We start from the raw sequence: 20603 nt of genomic DNA, 5'->3' as shown, positions 1-20603 counted from the left end.
AATCTTAATTCAAATTGAAAATTAAAATGGAATATAAACAGTAGATTAGATTAAATTAGATTGGATTGGATTAACTTTATTGTCTACCCTGTGGAAATTTGTCTTTGGCTTCTCATCCAACACAATAAAAAATTTACAGAGTTACATATGCCATACATACACCCACACGCCAAAGAAATGTCCAGCATACGCACATGCAAACATACAAACAATTGAGGGTATGATACCGATACTTTTCAATAAATAAGGTGGATGCGTCATTGAATTGCTAAATCTCAATTAATTTTCATGACCTTAAGTGTTTTTTGTGATGTTTCCTTTTTCATTATTAAATAGTTAAAACCCAGGACAAAATTAGGACAAAGTTTATAATTAAATAGAAAATGCTTTATTATCTTTTTTTTTTTCAGAAAAATCTTAAATAAAAAGTGCACGCAAACCAGTAAACAAATTTAAACAAACAAGTACTGTTGAGAAACTATGATTCAAAAATTAAATTAAAATTCTCAACAACTGGTGAAAATATAAATAATATGTAAACAACTTAACAACCCCTAAAAGCCTTTGGTTTCGTTAGTCTGTGCAGAACAAAGGTTTTGGTTACAGGTTTCTGTTCAAGAACAGTATCACATTAACATTTTTTGCTTTTAATGCACTTCGTCTGTGACTAACTGCCCTGCTTTTGAAAAAATCCTCTCAGCTGGCGCTGATGTTGCAACCACTGCCAGGTATTTTTTGGCAAGTTTGCTCAGAGAGAGAGGGTTTTTGTAGCTCCATGTTTACTTTTGGATGGCTTTTTATATGTTTATATATATTGGTAGTGTTTCCACTATACCTGACTAGCTTTTTACACATCCCACATTTTGCTGTTGTCTCGTTTTCGGCTTGAAAACACACGGCGCTCCTCTTCCTCTCTGCCATTCTTCGGTTGTATTTTCTCTGCGCGTGTGCTGATGAACCTGAGCCGGCAACTTGCTTGTTTGCTTGCTTTGCGCGTCTAAGTCACGTCACGTGACGCACTTGACTCACGTGACGGCGCAACATCTAAACACAAGGGGGGGGCAAAGTGTGCCTGCTCTGCGTTGACACAGGAGCGGCACAGGGGCTCGAGGGATGCTTTTACTTACAAGTGAACAGTGATCGGTGATGATCTTTCTGAATGTTCCAGGATTTGTGTTTGTGATTTAGAAAATAAAATAGAATATTCACATAGATTTAAGAAAATTTGAGTCACCTAGATTTTGAGACCTTGTTATTCATTTTGGTTTTTTTTCTCTTTACAGATTTCTTCAAGCATGTCCTTTTCAGGAAGAGTACTACAACATTACAAAGAAAGTCATGGGCATTACAGAAAGTGTTCAGGCCTGATTTGCATTCACAAAGACTGTTTGAAGACTTTTCAAACCCAAGCAGAACTTAAAAATCATTTGAAAGAACATATAAATGAAACCTATAAAATTGTAAACAAATTATCCTGTGACTTATGTACATTCTCTGAGCCAAGTGATATTAACAAATACTTTGCACATCTGAGGACTTATTTGAAAAACAGAGAAGTTGTTAAATGTCCCTTTGCAGACTGCTTTTTCAAGTTTAGTGTGCCATCAACATTCACTGCTCATAGAAGTCGCAATCATAAGTTTTCCACATTAGAAAATTTCAGACCAGAACTTTTAGCAAGGCAAACACTTTCATTGCCTGTAATAGAAGAGGATTTTGTTTCGGACACTGAAGATACACTTGCATCTGATTCTATACCTGAGGCTCACCCTGAATTTGGAAATGGAAAGGCCATTCAAAATCAGTTGGGATCTCTGTTTCTCCACATGCAAACACTTTTACATGTATCAAATTCAGCAGTACAGGAAATAATTGATGACTGTCTTTATATGTTGATATAAAGACAGTCATTGATAAAGTTTTGAAAGGCAATAATTGCATAGCTGATGCCTCTGTTGTAGCTTCATTAACGGATGAAATACAAACTTTGAACCCACTCAGATTGCTCTCAAGGGACGGGCCTTTTGGCACAGAGTACAAAAGAATTGTAATTTTATTGGAGGAACTTCACTGTCATTGAACCTGTTGAATATGTGTTAAATGCACAAGAAAAAAAGTATACTTTTGTTTATGTTCCCATTTTAGATTTGCTGAGTAAACTGTTAAAAAGAAGTTAAATACTTCAGACACTAAAGAGATACAGTCAACATGAGGGTCATTACAGTTCATTTCAAGATGGAGAATACTTTAAAGAAAACAAACTTCTCTCTGAAGAATTAAGCTTAGCTCTTGGACTATGTATTGATGATTTTGAAATTTGTAATCCATTAGGTACTTCCAAAAAGAAACACAAAGTTTGTGGCATATATTGGGTGATAGCCAATCTACCCATAAGACTTCGATCAACATTATCATCAATTTATCTAGCTGTGTTGTGCAAAACTGTACACATAAAAGAATATGGTTACAGCAAGGTCCTAGAGCCTCTGATTAGGGATCTTGAGCTCCTTGAGAGAGAAGGTGTGTTTGTTCAGAGTCTTGGCTCTAATGTTAAAGGGACAGTTTTGTATGTGTCTACAGACAACTTGGGTGCACATTCACTCGCTGGATTCCAAGAGTCTTTCAATGTTGACAAGTTTTGCAGATTTTGTTTGGCAAATCGTGCAGATATACAGCAGCATGGTGTCAGAAGTGGAATTTTTACTTTGAGAACACCAGAATTGTTTGATGAAGCAATTAATGTGCTTAAGGAAACTGATGTGTCTAGTGTTGATGGTGTGAAGAAAGATTGTCCTTTGAACAGACTGTCCCACTTTCATGCTGCAAAAGGATTTCCACCTGATTTTCTACACGATGTATTAGAAGAAAGTATTTTACACTGAATGATGTCAATAGTGGAATAACATCATTCCCCTTTCAGTTCTATGACAAAAATAACAGACCTCAGACAATACAAACAAACTTTCACAAAAATGGAACTATAGATGGCAATGGACATGAGAAGTGGGCACTTCTGAGATTTCTTCCACTGTTGGTTGGCCATCACATTTCAGAGGGTGAAAAAACCTGGCATATAATCCTTGAACTAAAAGACATTGTTGAGTTGTTATCTAGCCCCTCCTTCACAACAGAAACCCTGTGCTACCTACAAGCCAAAATCTCTGACCACCGACAGTTGCTTATAGAAGTTTTTCCTTGTTCTAAATTATGCCCTAAACATCATTATCTTGAACATTATCCTGAGCTAATCAAAAAATTTGATCCCCTGATTGAATTTTGGACAATAAGATTTGAGGCCAAACATTCTTTTTTTAAAAAGGTGGTTCATGATACCGGTAATTTCAAAAATATTCTGCAAACTTTGGCCACAAGACATCAGCTAATGTTGGCATATTATCTGGAGATGCCTAGTGTTTTTAAACCAAGCATCAAAACTGGGCGTGTATCTGTTGTATCTGTGGGCATCTTAGATGTTGCTATCAGGGTGGCTATATGGAACAAGTTTAAAGGCCTGGACTCTGTTTCTTTCACCTCTACTGCCTATTTAAATGGGACAAAATATTCTAAAGGGATGGTACTCTCAGTTGGGCACACAAGTGGACTGCTAGATTTTGGGAGAGTACTCGAGATCTGTTTGGTGGATGGCCATGTATTTTTCATTATTGAACTGTTCACAGCTGGTTTCTTGGAGCATCTCAGATGTTGCCAGCTCACCAAAAAAGACTCTGCAGTAACTGTGGTCGTCAATCCTGACCAGCTGAATGACTACATTCCCTTGGCCGCATACCTTGTTGCTGGAAAGCTTCTCATCACTCCGAGGACATTCATCATACAATAAGGTACAGTAAACACACCCTTACTCGGTTTTTAAAATACATTTTTACTGTTTTATCTGTTGTTAAGTCACTGCTGGTGTAATGGAATCATTACTAGGCAATTTGTTCATTTGTTTCCAGCTTCTTTCATCTTTGTTTTTTGTTTGTTTTGTCATCCTGTTGCAGCTGTTTGTGCCTCCAAAATGCTTCTCCGAGTCATTGTGTCACCTCAGGATATAAGGTGTGTCACCCTAGAGCATGTTCCTGAGTCAGTCAGCGAACTGTGTGAAGCACTGCGCACCAGTCTGGGTTTGCAAGGAAACTTCATTCTACAGTTTGTACACAGTTTGTTACAAATGTAAATAAGAGAAAGAGGGGACAGACAAACAGCAAGGCAGTGAAGAAGTCAAAGAAGGGAGAGGTCCACTACTTGCCAGATGCACCTGATGTGAGTGAGGTGCAGGTAAATCAGAGGAAAATCGAAAGACTATGCTCCTAGAGGTGCAGAAAAATAATCCAGACTTGCAGCTCCTGGATGAACTGAAGACTGTGCCATTCGCACTGCGAAGACAGGAAATCATTGGTGATGAGCCACTCATCTCTGTAGTCATGGACAGATGGCCTGCATTGTTTAATGAGAGACAGGTAACCAGTGCCAACAGAGACTTTAAGAATTTTAGAGAACAAGGAAATCCTGTATTTGCTTACTTAAGCATTAATGTTATCAAATATTGTGTAATCTCCATTTGTCATCATATTTTCATGCAGCTATTTCTTTTTATCCCCTCTTTCATTACCCTGTATCTGTGATGTTTGTCTGTTTCAAATAAAGGCGGAGTTCACCAGAATAGTCACCACAGATCTCTTGCAGTCATTCCTGGATGGATTAGATGCCTTGGTGCTAAGTCTCTTAGAGCTGTATAAAGCAGCAGTTTCAACAAGCAGAAGGCTAACCCTTAGCAGTGTTCTGCAATGTCTTCAGAGGGAGATATGTATAGAAATGATCTAATCAACATGTACTAAAATAAGTATTTCTTAAGGTTATTTAGGTTCAAGTATTAAATTAACTCACTTTTGTCTCTAATTGTATGTAAGGACACAAACCAGAACAGAAGAGCAGCTGCCCTACTTGGTCTTCTGCGCTTCTTTTCGGAGGATACTTCCAGGATAATCAAGATGTGTGATGTAAGAAAATGTATTTATACGCTGTTAAGATACTTATACTGGATTCTCTGGTGTTCATTCTAAATGTGACAAAAGTCAATGTTTTCCATGTCCATTTGTGTAAGCTAAATTAGAGAACTTTTATTTTCACTGAAAGGTTAAAACATCTTTCTTATCAGTTATAAAATTTGAAAATTAATCAGCTGTTTAAGGGTCTTTGTGCTGATGCAGTGATTTGATATAATACATTGTTTTTTCATCTTTTACTCTAAATTAGGAAAAAGCTCCTCAACAAATTGGCCCTGATCAATTTGAACTATTTCCAAAGTCAGTACCTTGACTACAGCTGTGTAGTGTATTATTTATTACAATTTCCTGAAATGTAAATTAGGATTAAATTTCTAATTTACTTTTAGGTTCACGGTGAAACCCTAGACGTCGTCATGAAGGGAATGCATGTTGGACTGCTGATTGGACATGAAGGTGTCCTGCATGATGCTTTTCCTCTTGAAATTTTCAACATGGCTGTGGTAGTAGAGGAGACCATTGTTCTTCATGACATCAGAAATGTACCCACTGGTTTTGCCATGCTGATGGGCACCATCTACTGCCTTAATCTGGAGTCCCCTCATGCTATGAAGTACTCATTTGAATTCCTGCAGAGGGTCGTCATGAAGATAAAATCCCACCAGTGTTCAGCCAGGATACATGGACTTAGAAACAAACTATTGAGGTATCGTTTATAGACTGATGACTCCCATGTTTCAAGCCTTAATTGGGAGTAAACTTACTCTGCAGTTTTGAGCATTGCTTCCCCAGAGGAAATAATGTGTGGGCCAATGTTGATAAAGAAAAAAACAGTCAGAGAAAGAAATATGACATAGGGTTGTTATTCATTTGAAGTGTGTATTATAAATACACACAAACTTGGAATTACAGCTTATTGTATAATTGTTATTCAGCTGTTAATAGCCCACATTTTGTGTTACGGTACACACCAACTTATTTTCTGACTCACTTTTTTCTTTCTTCATCTCCGCTCACTTACTTTCTCACTTTTTTCTCCATCTCCCATTTACTCTTTCACATTATCACTCTTGATCTCCCTCTCTGTAACAGATGTATCTAAAACAGTGTGCCAGAAACAAATATTTGTGACATTGTTCTTGTTAAAATAAATTTTCTATTTTTGAACAGATGAATTGTAAGTTGATTCATTGTGAAGTTTAAAAAAAACTGGCAAACTTGAAATTATTAGTCAAGACAAGGTAAAACTCTAAGCTGAAACTATTTCAAAACATTAGTCCACATAACCTGAAATGGCAATTGGTATAAACATAACCAAAGTTATCTTAACTTGAAATTGTGAGTTGAAGCTGTGTGGAATTGAATGTTTGTTTGACAAGATAAAGCAAGTTTTGTTGAACAGATAATGTAACATAGTTTAAACAACAAATGACCATTAGTTAAACAACTTGTATAACTCAACTCATTGAGTTGAAACGAAGGTTAGCTTTAAGTTGAGTTTACTTGCATTTTTAAGGCAGCCGGTGAACTTTAGTTTCTAAGTTTAACCAAAGTAGAATTTATTACAGTGTATATATATATATATATATATATATATATATATATATATATATATATATATATATACACATTCCCTCTAACCCATACACACACATTCATACTCCGATGCTACATCAGGGCCAGTCCAGAGTACAGTATCTTGCCCAAGGATACTTCAGCACACGGACTGAAGGAGCCGGGGATTGAACCACCGACCTCCCGGTTGGTGGACGACCAATCTCCTGAGCCACAGCCACTGTAAAAAGAGAAGAAAAGTTAAAGAAAACAGGAATAGACCAATGAATAAAAGCAGAATAATATCTAAACAACTAGGAGGTCACTGATATTTCCACTCAGAAAAATAGTGGTCTAAACTTGGAGGCTGTACTATATGGTATTGTTGAATTGTATAATGTTTTATTAATGAGTATTTCTAATGTTTAGTTTGTTGTCATGGATAGATATGTGATGGACAAAATATCAGAAGACACTACTCATTGTAATAAGTGCTACAAAATCAAAATGAACATAAAGCTCAAATAACACAACAACAAAAATGAACATTAACCTTCAAGCTAGAAGTGAAACTGTGTAAGTTTTATGTATACCTAATAAACTGGGAACTGATTGTGTGTGTGTGTGTGTGTGTGTGTGTGTGTGTGTGTGTCATCATAGCAAAAAGTGATCACTGTATCTCAGTTTTCAGTCATTCCTGTCCACTCTAAGACATTATTATCACACCAGTCATGACGTCTGTCAGTAAAGTAGCTACTCATGGGTCAGAACATCCACACGTTTGACATAGCAGCTAGTGTCATCCAATCACAACATGGTCTCTGACTGATGATTTATATTAGTTACTGGGTGTGGGAATATGTCTGAGTAGGGCTGGACGATAAAACAATAACAATATATATTGTGATATAACTTTTTCCTAGAACTCATTCCACCCGTGCTTTGACAGACAATACAAAAAGCCAATGATAATGAGAATAGTGCCACACTTAACCAATCATGTGGCTGGAACAGAGTTAGAAGCACATCAGGTTAGATTGACGCACACAGCACAGAGTGCAGGAGTAACACAGGAGCAGCACATGTGCTAATGTTTTGGATACTGCAGCCATGCACACTTGTACATCAGGGTTAGGAGTGAGAAAATATTAACAAAAACTCAAGTGACAGCATTACTGAAGAAGATGCCCCAACACAGCACCGAATGACAGAGGACAGACAGGCACAGAGAGTCGATAGAGACAGACACAGCTGATAAAAACTCCCAGAGTCCCAGTGGAGAATACAAATACACATCTGACCTTATGTTAGCTATAGTTCATTTTGCCATTTTCTCTGTTTGTTTCATCTTTCTCTCTTTCCCTTTTTGGCTAAACTGAGTATTTTGCAAATGTATAATGTTGCAGCAGCAGCAGAAATTGGGGTCGCTGCAATTTAATTTATATAGCGTAGACACTGTATAGTTGGCATCTTGCTCACAGCTCAGTTCTCTAAGCTGCTTTTAACTCATTATATCACCGGTAGTTTCTGCTTTAGCTGTGTCCATTCTTGCAACTACGGCAACGGCTCTCACCTGACACTGGAATGGAGAGATCAGAGTGACTCACACTACCTGCATCTCGCTGTCACTCTGCCCTCTGTTTTCATTAAGTATCTAACTCCACAGTTAGTTTTGTGGTTTGGTCATAAGATCATAAGGTCATAATAAGATGTGGTTGTAAAGTTTACAGCCTGTCGCTCTGTTGCTCCTGCAGTGCTCTGTGTGTGAACTGAGAGGCAGCTAAAAAACAACAGTAACAACTTGTCCGCTGACATTCTGTGATAGAATCAGGATCTTCCCCACTGATCCTATATTGCCCAGCCGGTCAGTATATGATTTATTTACAGTAAAATAATAATAAAGAAGTTTGAGATGTCTCTCTGACCATCAATTAAACAACAACTTTTGGTGACTGGCTAAGATACAGTGATAAATAACATTGAACCAGTAACAGAGTTGACAGACAATGTGTGTGTTCTCCTCTCGCTGTGAGTCCAATCAGCAGAGCAGCAGGTGTGATAATGACGCTGAGATCAGCTCAGACCAGATCCTGCACAGGTCTCCATCTGGACTCCAGTCCCGCTCCTGCTGCTCCTGTTGTTCAGATCATGCCGCTGTTCGCGTTGCTTCTTTGGACATTGTTTGGTGGTACCCTGGGAGGACCGGTTCGGCGGGAGACATGGTCCGTGGGGGTCAAATCGGAATCAACAAAAGAGGGTGGAGACGCGCGCGCCTCATTCTACCATCTGCCCGTGTTCCAGCACGCACCGGGGCCGCTTGTAGCACAAGATCTTTTCCGGCCGGTTCCTCTTAAAAGGCCGCTTCCCACTGAGCTGACTGCGCTGCTGCTGCCGCCAACGGGACAACACCAGATCGTCCAAGAGACGGCTGCGCGCGCAGTGGAGGTCTGGTGCGGATACGATAAAATCTCGGTGCGCGTGGACCGCCTTCAGCTGCGCGCCTGGACAGTTCCATCTCTGTTCCGACTAGGCTCGTGTGAAGTCAGTAGGGTCAGCCCCCGCTTCCTGTATTTCCACTACAGACTGACGGAGTGCGGCGGAGAATCTCAGGTAGACTCACACTCGCACACATTCCGTCACTAACTGCTGAAAGTGCCTTAAAGTTTGAAGTAAAAAAGTTTAAGCATAGCATATATGATGACGTGTAGGCCACAGATAGCCTTGCAAAAAGATGTAAACTTCAAGTATATATAAGTTTACTAAAGTAAACTATATTTCCCAATCAAAGAGGAAGTATAATAAGCAGCCAAGTATACCAAAACTCTTTGTAGGCAGTGATACTTAATTATACTTTTAAAAAGTATATCTCAATCAAAAGATTAAGTACAAGTATTACCCAAAACACAGCATCTTATAAAGTCAATAATGTAGAAAAAGGCAACATGCGTGACAATATAAGCAATCTTAAAAATGATTGTTTTTGAAAACAAGGGTCCACATGATCATCAGAGGGTTTACTCGAAGCTCAGTCAGACATGAATGTAGCCTTCACTTTCAATTTCATACTAGTCTGTGTGCTACATTGAGACCTTAATCTCCCTTGCTGACTTGCATACAGACAGCTGCAGATACCACAGGTGTGTAGTTGTTCTTTCCAGTCAGCTTGGGGGAGTGCATGCTCAGTTAGTGCTCTTATAGCATAGTGGCCACACACAACAAATTAGAGAGAACGTCTGCCCAGGGCCTCATGTACACTTTCTCATGATGAAATTTACATCATACAGAACCTAGTGGGCCCTCCTGTACTTGTGGCTATGGAAAGTATAACACTTGCTCTATACCAGAAACCATGAAACATAAAAAGAATTCAAGCTGCGAGCAACGGGCCCTCGCAACCCACGCCTGTCGGGGGACACGCACTTAAGCCTTCACCGGCTTAATATATAATATAATATTATATATATATATATATATATATATATATATATAATATATCAGAATTTTCCCTATATGCATTAGCTTATCAGAGCATTCCACATGTCAAGCTGACACAGCTCCCTCTGTTCAATCATAAAAACACAATTTGACATAGCCTGATGCACATATAGAGACAAGAAGAGGAGCAAGATTTTAAAAATTGTTCAATACTTTCCCAGAATAACTATTAATATATTACTAACACCAAATCAGAGGTCCCACAGAAAGGCACTCTGTGATAGAAAGAGGGAGAGAATAAATAGTTAAGGAAAAGAAGAGAAATGGACAGAAGCAATGTATTGTAAAGAAAGAAAAAGACTGCCCTCCTTCACTCACCCCATCTCTTATTACTAATTAAATTACTTGATGAAAGGCACACACACTCAGTGTGCAAATGTTCCTGGAACACACAGGACTTCCATATCAAAACAACACTGCATCACCCTTACTTTCATTCACTGAGAAGTCAACACATCGAGCTAAAAGAGCTCCCTCTGATGGATCACAGGTGAACTTGCAGATTGGTCTAAAGACCTTACAGAAACTACAGTCCCCATTTCTAATGGATCACTACAGTTCCTTCTAAAACTTTTCACCCACATTCAAGCCACTGTTACATTGGGAAAAAAAAACCCCAGACCAAAATCCAAAAACAGCAGCAATAATGAACAAAAATCTGGGAAAAGGTATGTATGAATTGCAGGACTCCCTCTGCTGGATCAAGCAGCAAACTACTTCATATGTTTTGGAACACTGTGAGACTGCAGGATTGAAATTAACCATGCCTTCACAGGCATTCCCTTCAACCAAAACTCACAATTTCCACATTAAGTCATCATGAAGGCCTTAAGGCTTTCCTGAAAACATTTGAAGTGGATTGGGACAACCTGCTAGCAACAGCACGCCAAACTACAAAATATGTAATTTCCTGTACGGTGCTGCTAAAACATTTTTATGCATATTGACATAGGGATGTGTGCAGGTAGTTGCCATTAACAATACTGTGAAGGTTAATGTGGTTTGGAGAAAGTATGGCAGAATTACAGCAAGCTTAATGCAACTTCCTGTTTCATGGCGAGTCATCAAACTTTGAGGGGCCAGGACGGGCACGCCCCTCAACGAAAACTCAAAAGCTCTGCAATTTTAATTTTGTCTACGTCTTAACTACTTATCATTAACTTTTGAAGTGAATCGGATAAAGCATCTAGATGGAGTTCAATCAAGTACGACCCCTGGAAATGGCCAAAAATACATCAATTTTTCATCTTCCAGTCAAAATAACAGACTTCCTGTTGGGTTTAGGACATGGCTTCAAGAGACTTTTTTGTGCGTCTTGGCATGTTACATATGTGTGCAAATTTTCAAACTTTTCTATACAACAAGCTTCAGGGGCTGCTCAAAAACATGGGTCTAGGTGGCACTATCGAGCCATTTTGCCACTGTGTTCAAGGCCCCTAAAATATTACATTTTTCGCCGGGCCTGACACATCTGCAAAGTTTTGTCAAAAATTAAGCATCTTTAGGCCCTCAAAAAGGCAATTGATTTGGTGGGAGAAAAAGGAAAAAAATAATAAAAACAATAATAAACCAAGCAAAAGCAAAAGGGTCCTTGCAACTTCCTTGCTTGTGAAGGATGAACATGAACAAAGTTGAATTTTTACATATGATTAGAGGGGATGGTTCATAAATTGCCACAGTTGTGGTTCCAGTGCACTGGCAACAGAGGTCTGCAAAATGTTTTCACTTCCCACATTCCATGCCAGGGTTAGGGTAGGTGTGGTTTGGGTACTGCAAATGTATGACTGCAAATGTATCCACTATATAGACAGTTTCAGTTAATAGTCAAGAATATGTGGGTAGCACTGAGGTAGAAAACATGTTTTCACAATGTTCTGATATTTTATGTCACTCATTTGAAATAAACTAAAAGCTGGAGACAATTTGTATGCATCTCTACATTGCATACCTTTTTCTTTTCTCCTTTTTTTAACCACCAACCACCCTTGATAGACAATACATCTGATACTACAGTCAGAACTAGCAGCAGAGAAAATGATATTCAAAGTTAGCTCCACAGATAGTGTGTCCAAAAACATAGTTTTTAGCCCCCTCACACAATTAACGTAACGAATAAAGAAACTAATTAAACTAATGTTGTCATGCTAATTGCCTGCTGACCATGTTCTGTAAGAAAATGTCAGACATTGATATCAGATTATTGATCAGCTGCACAGAATCATGAAAAGAGACTCTGTACACCTGCTAAACGTTTTATCTGGAAAAGTCTGAGCAAAACCAAGATCAGATGACTAGAGCTAATGGCTAACTCTGCTCTCTCTAACAGCCAGGTTTCCCTCCTGAAATAATGAACACTGTTGAACAGTTTTACACTTTCTTTTGTGATTTGTGCAGTTTAAGGCTCAAAAACAACCTTTCGTTGATCCTCTCAAAAGCTGTCAGTCATTTTTCACATATTTCACTGACAGTGTAGCTTAGAAACAAATGTGCAACTCTACAGCTGGCAGTAATGCAGCAAAATGAGAATTGTTTGAAATCTCTGCAAACTGCTCACCATTGAGTGTACATTTTTAGGAGCAGTGAATTAGTGAACCAAGGGAGGGATCTTGGGCATGGTCATGAATTTAGTCCAACAGTAACTAAGGGGAAAAGAGCTGGGTTTGCAACAAAATTCAAAGTCTCTTTTTCTTGACCAGTAACATGACCTCTAACATTGACTTCTGTTATGCACTGTTTATGCTGAAGTGTTGAGTTTTATTTTTTTCTCTTATTACTGTCTGTGACAGTAATTCAGTATCCTAACATTAGAATGGCTACTGCTACAAAGTAAGCTAATGGTCAGAGATTTATTTAGCAGAAACTGGTAACACTAGCCTCTGTTTCCTGTCCAGGTAGCCTGCAGGCTGCCAGTTTTGTTGAACCAGGAAGGTGCAGCTTAACTTGCAAACAGTTTCTAATATGTCATCAGGGCGCACTTACAGGACATGTTGCTAACTTAGCACCTTTGTTGATAAATTTCAGATCCCTTGAGCAACTTTTTTTTTTCTCCAAAAAAGCACATAGCAACAAATCTTTTTGGACAAACCTTAGCTGCTTTCTCTGGAGGACAGTTGACAGCAATGGTGGTCTGTCAGGGGCAGCAAGGCCTTCTCTGCTGGCCCAAACACTGTCACAAATCACTGAATTATATGTATATATATATTTTCTTGTTTTTTCCAAAAGTCTATTCTCTTCATCTCATCTCATTTCCTCTTGGTTACGCTGCTTCCAATACAGTCTGTTTATGTTAGAGCTTTTATCCAATCAGATTTCAGCCCCGTGTTGCAGAATTAACAGAACCAATGACTGCTCTGTTGTCTCACTGTTTAACCATAAGATAAAATTCATTAGGTCTACATAATGGATGGATGGATGTTTTCCATTCTAAGAGGATCTTAGCTCATTCAGAAAAAACAAGGTCCAGCCTGTGCAGCTAGACAATTAAAGTCTTATAGCTGGTCAAGGCAGATGGCTGCTCACCTTGAGTCTGGTTCTGTTTGAGATTTCTGCCTCTTAACAGGAAGTTTTTCTTCTCCTCTGTTGCCTAGTGCTGCTCACGGTGGATACTGTTGGCTTTCTCTCTGTTAATATAATGACATCGAGAGTACAGTCTAGTCCTACTCTATATGGAAAGTGCCTCAAGATAATTTCTGTTGTGATTTGGAGCTGTACAAATAAAACTGACTTGAATATAAAAGCACAAGGGCTATTGTTATTTTCACTACAGACTGTATTTAGAGCATTGGTTGCTCATATCCATGTCTGACCTTTCAGTATAGTAAGTTGTCTGTTGGTGTTATTTCTATCATCAACATTTCATAGTGCTTTGTTGACTCAATAGATCTATAACTGAAGCAGCTTTCATTCAGCATCAGGTATTTGTCTGTTCTTTAATGATAATGATAATTTCATGGCCTGAGGAGACCTGATGATGAAACATCAGGTTAAGACAGTGTGTTGACAAGTGTTCCCTTCATATTTAATATTTGGAGTACTCCTGTACTCTAATCAGTTCATCAGCATACAGCAGATTGTGTTTTTTTTTTTTTTTTTGTTTGTTTTTGTTTTTGTTTAATCTTGTATTTTCATCCACTTATTGAATCTGGCTTTTATTATTTTTCTGGCAATTAAAGCCAGACTCAAGGAAAGTGAAATGTAGCTTGATTCCAACAGTTTTAAATTTAGATAGATTGGATGATTTCATATTATATCTGTCTTATTCCTGTCTGTCAGGTTTTTGGTGGTCAGCTGGTGTACACCTATTCACTGTGTTATACTCCACCTCCACAAGGCTACATCATCAGAGTCATACCACTTAGCCTTCCTATCCAGTGCCATTACAACAGGTAATTATTAATATTCACTGTTGTTAAAAAGGTTGTCTGTCACCACCCATCCACTGGCTTTCAGTACGTATACTTCCTGCAAATACAAACTCCAAACCAACCTATGTTGCCACAGTGCTGTGAAAGCCAGCTGACAGCTGATCAAGCTGTGCTGCTGTCATCTTCAGGTGACGGTTCAGGGGAAAGGGCATCTCATATCTCTGTAAACTTCCTCTTGTCCAAGTCTATTCCTTCCCATCACCTTTTATCAATAACCATCAGTTTGGGAATAGATATTTAATTATTATAATTTGTGTGTTTTCCCTTGTTGGGTTCCTTTTCTCTGTCCCAGGTTTCATTACTCATACCAAGTTGGGTTCAGGCCTCAAGTTCAGCACACAACCTTTATGAAGAACATCAGGAGTAAACTCCGCTTCAGCCTCAATGTCTGCAATGGTAACACACACCTACAGTATCTGAGAAAGGCTTCAATGTCGTTCATTTGTCCAAGATGACATGACAACTGTGAATATCTGAAATTATCTGCTTAAAACTGGCATCATGTCATGTTTCAGCCAAATGTAATATTTGAAGTTTAACTTCAATGGACAAGTTGTTTTCTGAACTCAACAATGACCTGCAGCTTTCTAAGGTGAACAGTGTTGAGTCTACATTGAATACAGTTATCTACCCAGTTTAGTGCTAATCATTACATAGGGCTTGTTCACATATTTCTTCATCTTCCAGATTTCAGATCAGCTCTCATGATCAAATCTTTACCTGTAACTTCAAATTTAATGCATTTGAAAGTAAGCCTGAACTCATTTTCCAAATTATCTTTTATTTTTATTAATATTAAAAAACTAGGGCCTGTAAAATGTGTTTTCTCTGTGGGTACAAGGTGAACTAAGAACGTCTGTAAATATAAAAGCATAAATCCAGGCTGTTGTACAGCAGTATCCTGCAACATAGTTTGCTCATGTACCTAATATAAGTTCAGACAAGGGATTTGCTTTGTTTGTTATGAATATGTACACATGTATGTATGGGTGTCTCTTTGTGTTTAAACAGCTCAGTGGGAGCCCCTCCCTCCAGGCCACTGGTTCTTTTTAGGGGAGCCAGTGTATTTTGTGGCCCAGACAGGGCCTCTGTTGGCTGGGGAGAAGCTTTATGTGGACTCATGTTATGCCACAAGCTCCAGGGACCCAAACAGCACACCCAGAGTGGATATTATCACTAACTACGGGTGTGTCTCTTGTAAGAACACAATCATACAAATATCTTAGAGAATCTGTTTGTCACTTTACATGTCTTGAGAGTTTGCACTTTGATTTTTTTTTTTTTTAATTGCAGCTGCATGATGGACAGCAGGAGGGAGCACAGCAGCTCTTGGTTCTTGTCAGGAGGGGGAAGTGAGCTAAGATTCTCTGTGGATGCATTTCTCTTTACAGAAGTCTCACAAGTAAGATCAAAATCATTTCTATTTGATATTGTACCAAAACCTTAGAGGCCCTGCACTCCTGTAAATGTTTCACTTAGGATGTTTCAACAATTTTTCCATCAAAATCATTAAATTTTGTCACATTCAGTGTTTGATAGCACATCAGCTGCGATACTATACCAGTGCATTATGGCTTTTTACCTGTTGTTTTTGTCTGTGTACAGGTGCTGTACCTCCACTGTTCAATGTCAGTTGGTTTCACCACATCCAGCACCTCAAAGTCCTGCAACTACAACCAGGCAGCTAGCAGGTAAACAACCACTGTTACTGAATAATGCTTCTATGATAACAAGATCATGAGATCAGATGAAAGGAATTAAAATGTGAGAACAAATAATTTAATCAAGATGTTATTTCTCTATGATTCAATTTGGAATGGGCAAATCTGATGTATTTGCAGTAATTTTAGGGAGATGGTTTTGTGGTACAGACACAGACCGTGTGAATGCAAAGTCCCCTTCATGCTGCCAAAGCAGCTCTGACCCAGCGGTGCTTGGACACTGAGCTCTGAGGGTGTCCTTTGGTGTTGGTGTCTGGCACCGGGACATTGGCAGTGGATGAGTGGGTTGTGGTGTGGAGCTTCCACGGATCTGGCTTGTTCTGGATCATCCCACAGATGTTGGATCAGATTGGGAGGCCAGGTCAAAATCTCGGGCTCTTTGTTGTGTTCCTCGAGACATTTCTGAGCAGTTTTTGTGGTGTGGTGGGAGCATTGTCCTGCTAGGGGAGGCTCCTGTTGCCATGGGGTGGTGTACTCTACCACAATGTTTAGGTTGGTGGTATGTGTCAAAGTAACGTCCAGATGAATGAAGAACCCAAGATTTCCCAGCAGAACAATGGATTGGAGCCGGATGTTCAGTGTTATTCACTTCACCTGTCAGTGGTTTGATGTTGGAGATGATCGGTGTATGTTGGGAACAGTGCTTCTGGATTGGTCTCAGCTTAGATGCCATTAGTGATATTTGTTTAGTTTTTGGTGCTGTTTTGTTCCTTGAAATAAGTAAACCATCTGTACTAATGGACAGGACTGCTGTGCTCTTTCATGTGTGTAGGTGGGAGGAGCTGGAGGCCCCACCCTCTATATGCTCCTGCTGTGATTCAATATGCAGTGACATACAGGACTGTAAGTTCTGAGAACATCTGAACAAAGTACTCTAATCACACGATCACACCAGCTGGCAACTGAGGATAAGTAAACATACAGCTGATAACAATAAATGATAAAAGACTATCATACACATTTGCATGATTTATCTGTGATAATGATGGGCTCACAGTAAAAGCTATTCTGTAAATACATAATCTATCACAATCATCCCCAATCCATGCATCTGTTTAAAGGATGATAGAAAATACCAATATATAAGGCAAGGACTTTTCTCACAGTTGTCCTCTTTTCTTCTCAGCTATTAAGAACACGGTCAGCAGTCCAGGCTGGTTCATTGGTCAAAAGGTTGACGATAAACCAAGGATGAGGGTGATATCTTTTCAAGCAGAGGAAGGAAGGGAATGGATAGATGAAGAAGAGAAGAGGGATGGAAGAATGGATGAGCACCTTCAAAAAGTTCAGACTTTTCCACAGGAGATGGAGTTTGGCAGCAAGGAGGAAAAAGAAGAGGCAGCTCCTGAGAAGACATCTGTGGTTCCTGCTGAGAAAAAAGAATGGAGGCACAGTACTGCAGTCAGCCAGCAGGGGGGGGGAGAAAAGGAGGATGAGACAGAAGAGGTGGCTGTGGAAAAGGCAGACAGACAGCTGAAAGGATCAGCATCAGATGGTATCAGTATGTCTGAGCAGACTAGACCAGGGGAAAATGAAAAGGTTGAGGACAGGGAGGAGGTGTCCAGTACCACAAATGGTTCTGTGAGTGGTTTACCCAGTGACAGCAGTGATACTAATACTTCAAGAGATGGTTCTGCAACCACCACTATCACCACTACAAACTCCAATTTTGGTATATATTATAATACAAATAATCATGGTTCTGCTGAAAATTTCTCCACAGCTGTGAATCCCACCATTACACTTTGTCCTAATGGTGATGAGATGAGTTGCAGTGCCACTGACAGTGCAGTCAAGCGTGAAAGGGGCAGTAATAGTGCTAGACATGGCACAGAGCATGGTACTGACCCCCCTGGTTTTCTTGATGTCAGAAACTCAGGAAAGAGCAGGCTGGAGTTTGATGAGCTAGATCCACTGAGGTCAGAACTGTTCAAGTCTGTTAATAAATCAGTGGACACTAAGTCTGACAGGATACCAGATTCTGTCAGCAGTATAGGAGTAGATGGAGGTAATGATGTGCTTCACAGTCTACAAATCAGAGGGTTGGAATCAGATCAGTCTGCTCAGCCAGCTGGGCTCTGGGATTCAGTCTTTGTAAAGGGATTACTTAGTGAGTCTGGTTTTGACTCTGGAATTGAAGAAGGTGAAGCTCTTCATCTGAGTCAGTTTACTGGAGCAGTGAAGACAAAGGAAGGAGAATTTTCTGGTACCATTAAAAGTCCTCACAGCATCAGTTCTGGCCCTGTTGGTTCAGAGCAGATGCATCACAACAGCCTCCGTCCTTCCGCTGTGGTGACAGTTACTACCACCCTGCAGGGGTCAGAGAGCAGCCACATGGTGCCAGGGTGGGGCATGCAGAGTTTGGAGTTTGTCATGGAGCAGCCATGGTTTGTTGTTGGAGGGGCTTGATAGAGCAACTGTTGATGTTCCCACAAAGTGATGAGACTCCTGTGCAGTCTAATCTAATTCAACAGCCCACCAATAAATTCTCTCTTTAATTAATCATATCAAATTATGTTTTTGTAGACTGTTCCACTGCTTGTTTCCATATTAATAACAAAATATTAGAAACACCTTTCACCATAATAAGATGCAGCATGACATCACTACAAACCACAGCCTCTAAATTAACTGTAGATTTAAAAAAAAAAAGACATCTGAATTAGACTCAACAAAAACTGAACATGAGAATCTGCTGGGTTCTGTTTTGGATTACATTGGGTTGTACAGGTGTTCAGATGTTGAGGTATTTTAATGTAACTGAGGGGCAGAAAAAGGGAGTTTTACCGACCATTACCTGAACCTCTATAAACAGTGACCGAGGAAGGAGATGGGGCCATTTCTGATTCTGTTGTCTCATCAGAGCTTCATCACAGCTGGTTAAAATAACATTACAACCTCTGGGTTTTTGTGTTTTCTGCTGGAGCTTTCCTTTAACGATCCTTGAAACTATTAGAACCTCTCTGTAAATTATGGATCATGAACATCTGCAGAGCACTGGAGCTCTTGAACTGCTCATGTAAACCACAGTACTTGAAATTAAACCCTGGACCCAGGGCAGACTTTGAGGAAAACTGGAGCAGAACAAATAGTTGTACCTGGCTATGTCCATGTAGACATGTTGCTGAATAATAAACTCCTCTGACTGATCCCTTACACACCTCTGCCTAGTTGTGTATTGTACTGAAGCTTGTCTCTGGTATGAGATCAAACATGTAACCTTCCTGATTCACAGTTAACTTCAGGCATCAGAGCACTTACTCTGTGTTTTCTTGGTCAATACTGAATCTTTATTGTCATAAATATATTAATGTAAGCTGATCAATACAAACAAATACAGAAATATGATGAATATTTGTGAGTTGTGTGACCAGGGTGCAACCCCACTCAGCCTAAGTGCAGATGAGAGATGGAGAAGTTTGGAACAATTACAGCTTTTAGTTTGTGTGGGTAAGAGTAGATCTGTTTCATTATTGCACATCAGTGATTTGACATCACTCTGTGCAAAACTGCTATAGCTCTGTAAAGCTTCAAGGCAACTCAGCAACTTTATTAACCCTACCCTCTGCTGCCTCAGCAGAAATCCAGATCCATCAGACCAGGCTACGTGTTTCCAGTCTTCAACTGACATTGGTCTTCAGCTGTAGCTCATCCACCTCAAAGTTGGAGATGATGTTCATTCTGAGATTCTTCTCTGCTCACCGCAGTAGTTAAGATTGGTCATCTGAGTTGCTGTAGTTACTGAAAGTCAGCTCTGTCTGAGAACATGGTCCACAGCAGCATCATCAGCACTGTCACCACTCAGCTCCTTCATCCTGGGGAAGAGGTGGTGGTCTGAGGGGCCAGATGAGGTGAAGAGTGCTGAAAGAGTGGATGACTGCACTTGGGCCAATTTCGGCCATTTTCTTCAACAGAGCTGACTTTGGATTTTCAATTGGCCAAAACTGAAAAACCTCAAGTTATTAACTTCTAACTCCTCAATTCAAAGTGTGCTGTAGCAGTGGTGGTTTATTAGCATTCAGAATACGGTGTGTCTGCTGACACACAGAATGGGTCTGCTGAGTCAGCAAACTGACCCAGAGTGAGGGCAGGGGGCCAGTTATACTGTGGGTACAGGGTAGTGATCAAACAGTATGTAAATGTGAGGTGAACAATAGTACAGGATAGGATCACAAACCTTACATTCACAGACCTTACAGTGACACAGACAAGATCTTTTGATGATTCAGCAGGGGCAGGAAGGGCCACAGACTTGGTCAACTTGCCATTTTAAGGTGTGGCAGAATCATCATTAGAGGGTGTGATGAACAGCAAGATAAGGAAAGGGCCTTATTCTTAAACATACCATTGCCAGTAGTGGTTTCAGGCATTAATTAATTGTCCTTACTAACCAGAAAGTGTAT

General features: G+C 39.6%; 1 protein-coding gene across 1 annotated transcript; it reads left to right on the top strand.

The window, feature by feature from the left end:
• The first annotated feature begins 8545 nt into the window (after positions 1-8545).
• On the top strand, positions 8546-19360 carry LOC108886102 (uncharacterized). Its single transcript, XM_018680749.2, has 8 exons — positions 8546-9170; positions 14328-14440; positions 14772-14875; positions 15491-15665; positions 15773-15881; positions 16085-16170; positions 16973-17043; positions 17327-19360. Exons 1-8 carry the CDS (start codon positions 8622-8624, stop codon positions 18607-18609), a joined length of 2490 nt encoding a protein of 829 aa, XP_018536265.1. The 5' UTR covers positions 8546-8621; the 3' UTR covers positions 18610-19360.
• The last annotated feature ends 1243 nt before the right edge of the window (positions 19361-20603 follow it).

This window comes from Lates calcarifer, linkage group LG15 (assembly GCF_001640805.2).
Source record: "Lates calcarifer isolate ASB-BC8 linkage group LG15, TLL_Latcal_v3, whole genome shotgun sequence".
Classification (NCBI taxonomy): domain Eukaryota; kingdom Metazoa; phylum Chordata; class Actinopteri; family Centropomidae; genus Lates; species Lates calcarifer.
This window is presented reverse-complemented; position numbering and strand designations above follow the sequence as displayed.

What these genes read in the sequence shown, in the direction of transcription:
- LOC108886102 (XM_018680749.2), top strand. Translation starts at nt 8,622, where the DNA reads ATGACGCTGAGATCAGCTCAGACCAGATCCTGCACAGGTCTCCATCTG. An exon ending in GATATTATCACTAACTACGG is followed by an intron (nt 15,666 to 15,772) that starts GTGTGTCTCTTG and finishes TTTTAATTGCAG; the next exon opens with CTGCATGATGGACAGCAGGA. An exon ending in TACAACCAGGCAGCTAGCAG is followed by an intron (nt 16,171 to 16,972) that starts GTAAACAACCAC and finishes TCATGTGTGTAG; the next exon opens with GTGGGAGGAGCTGGAGGCCC.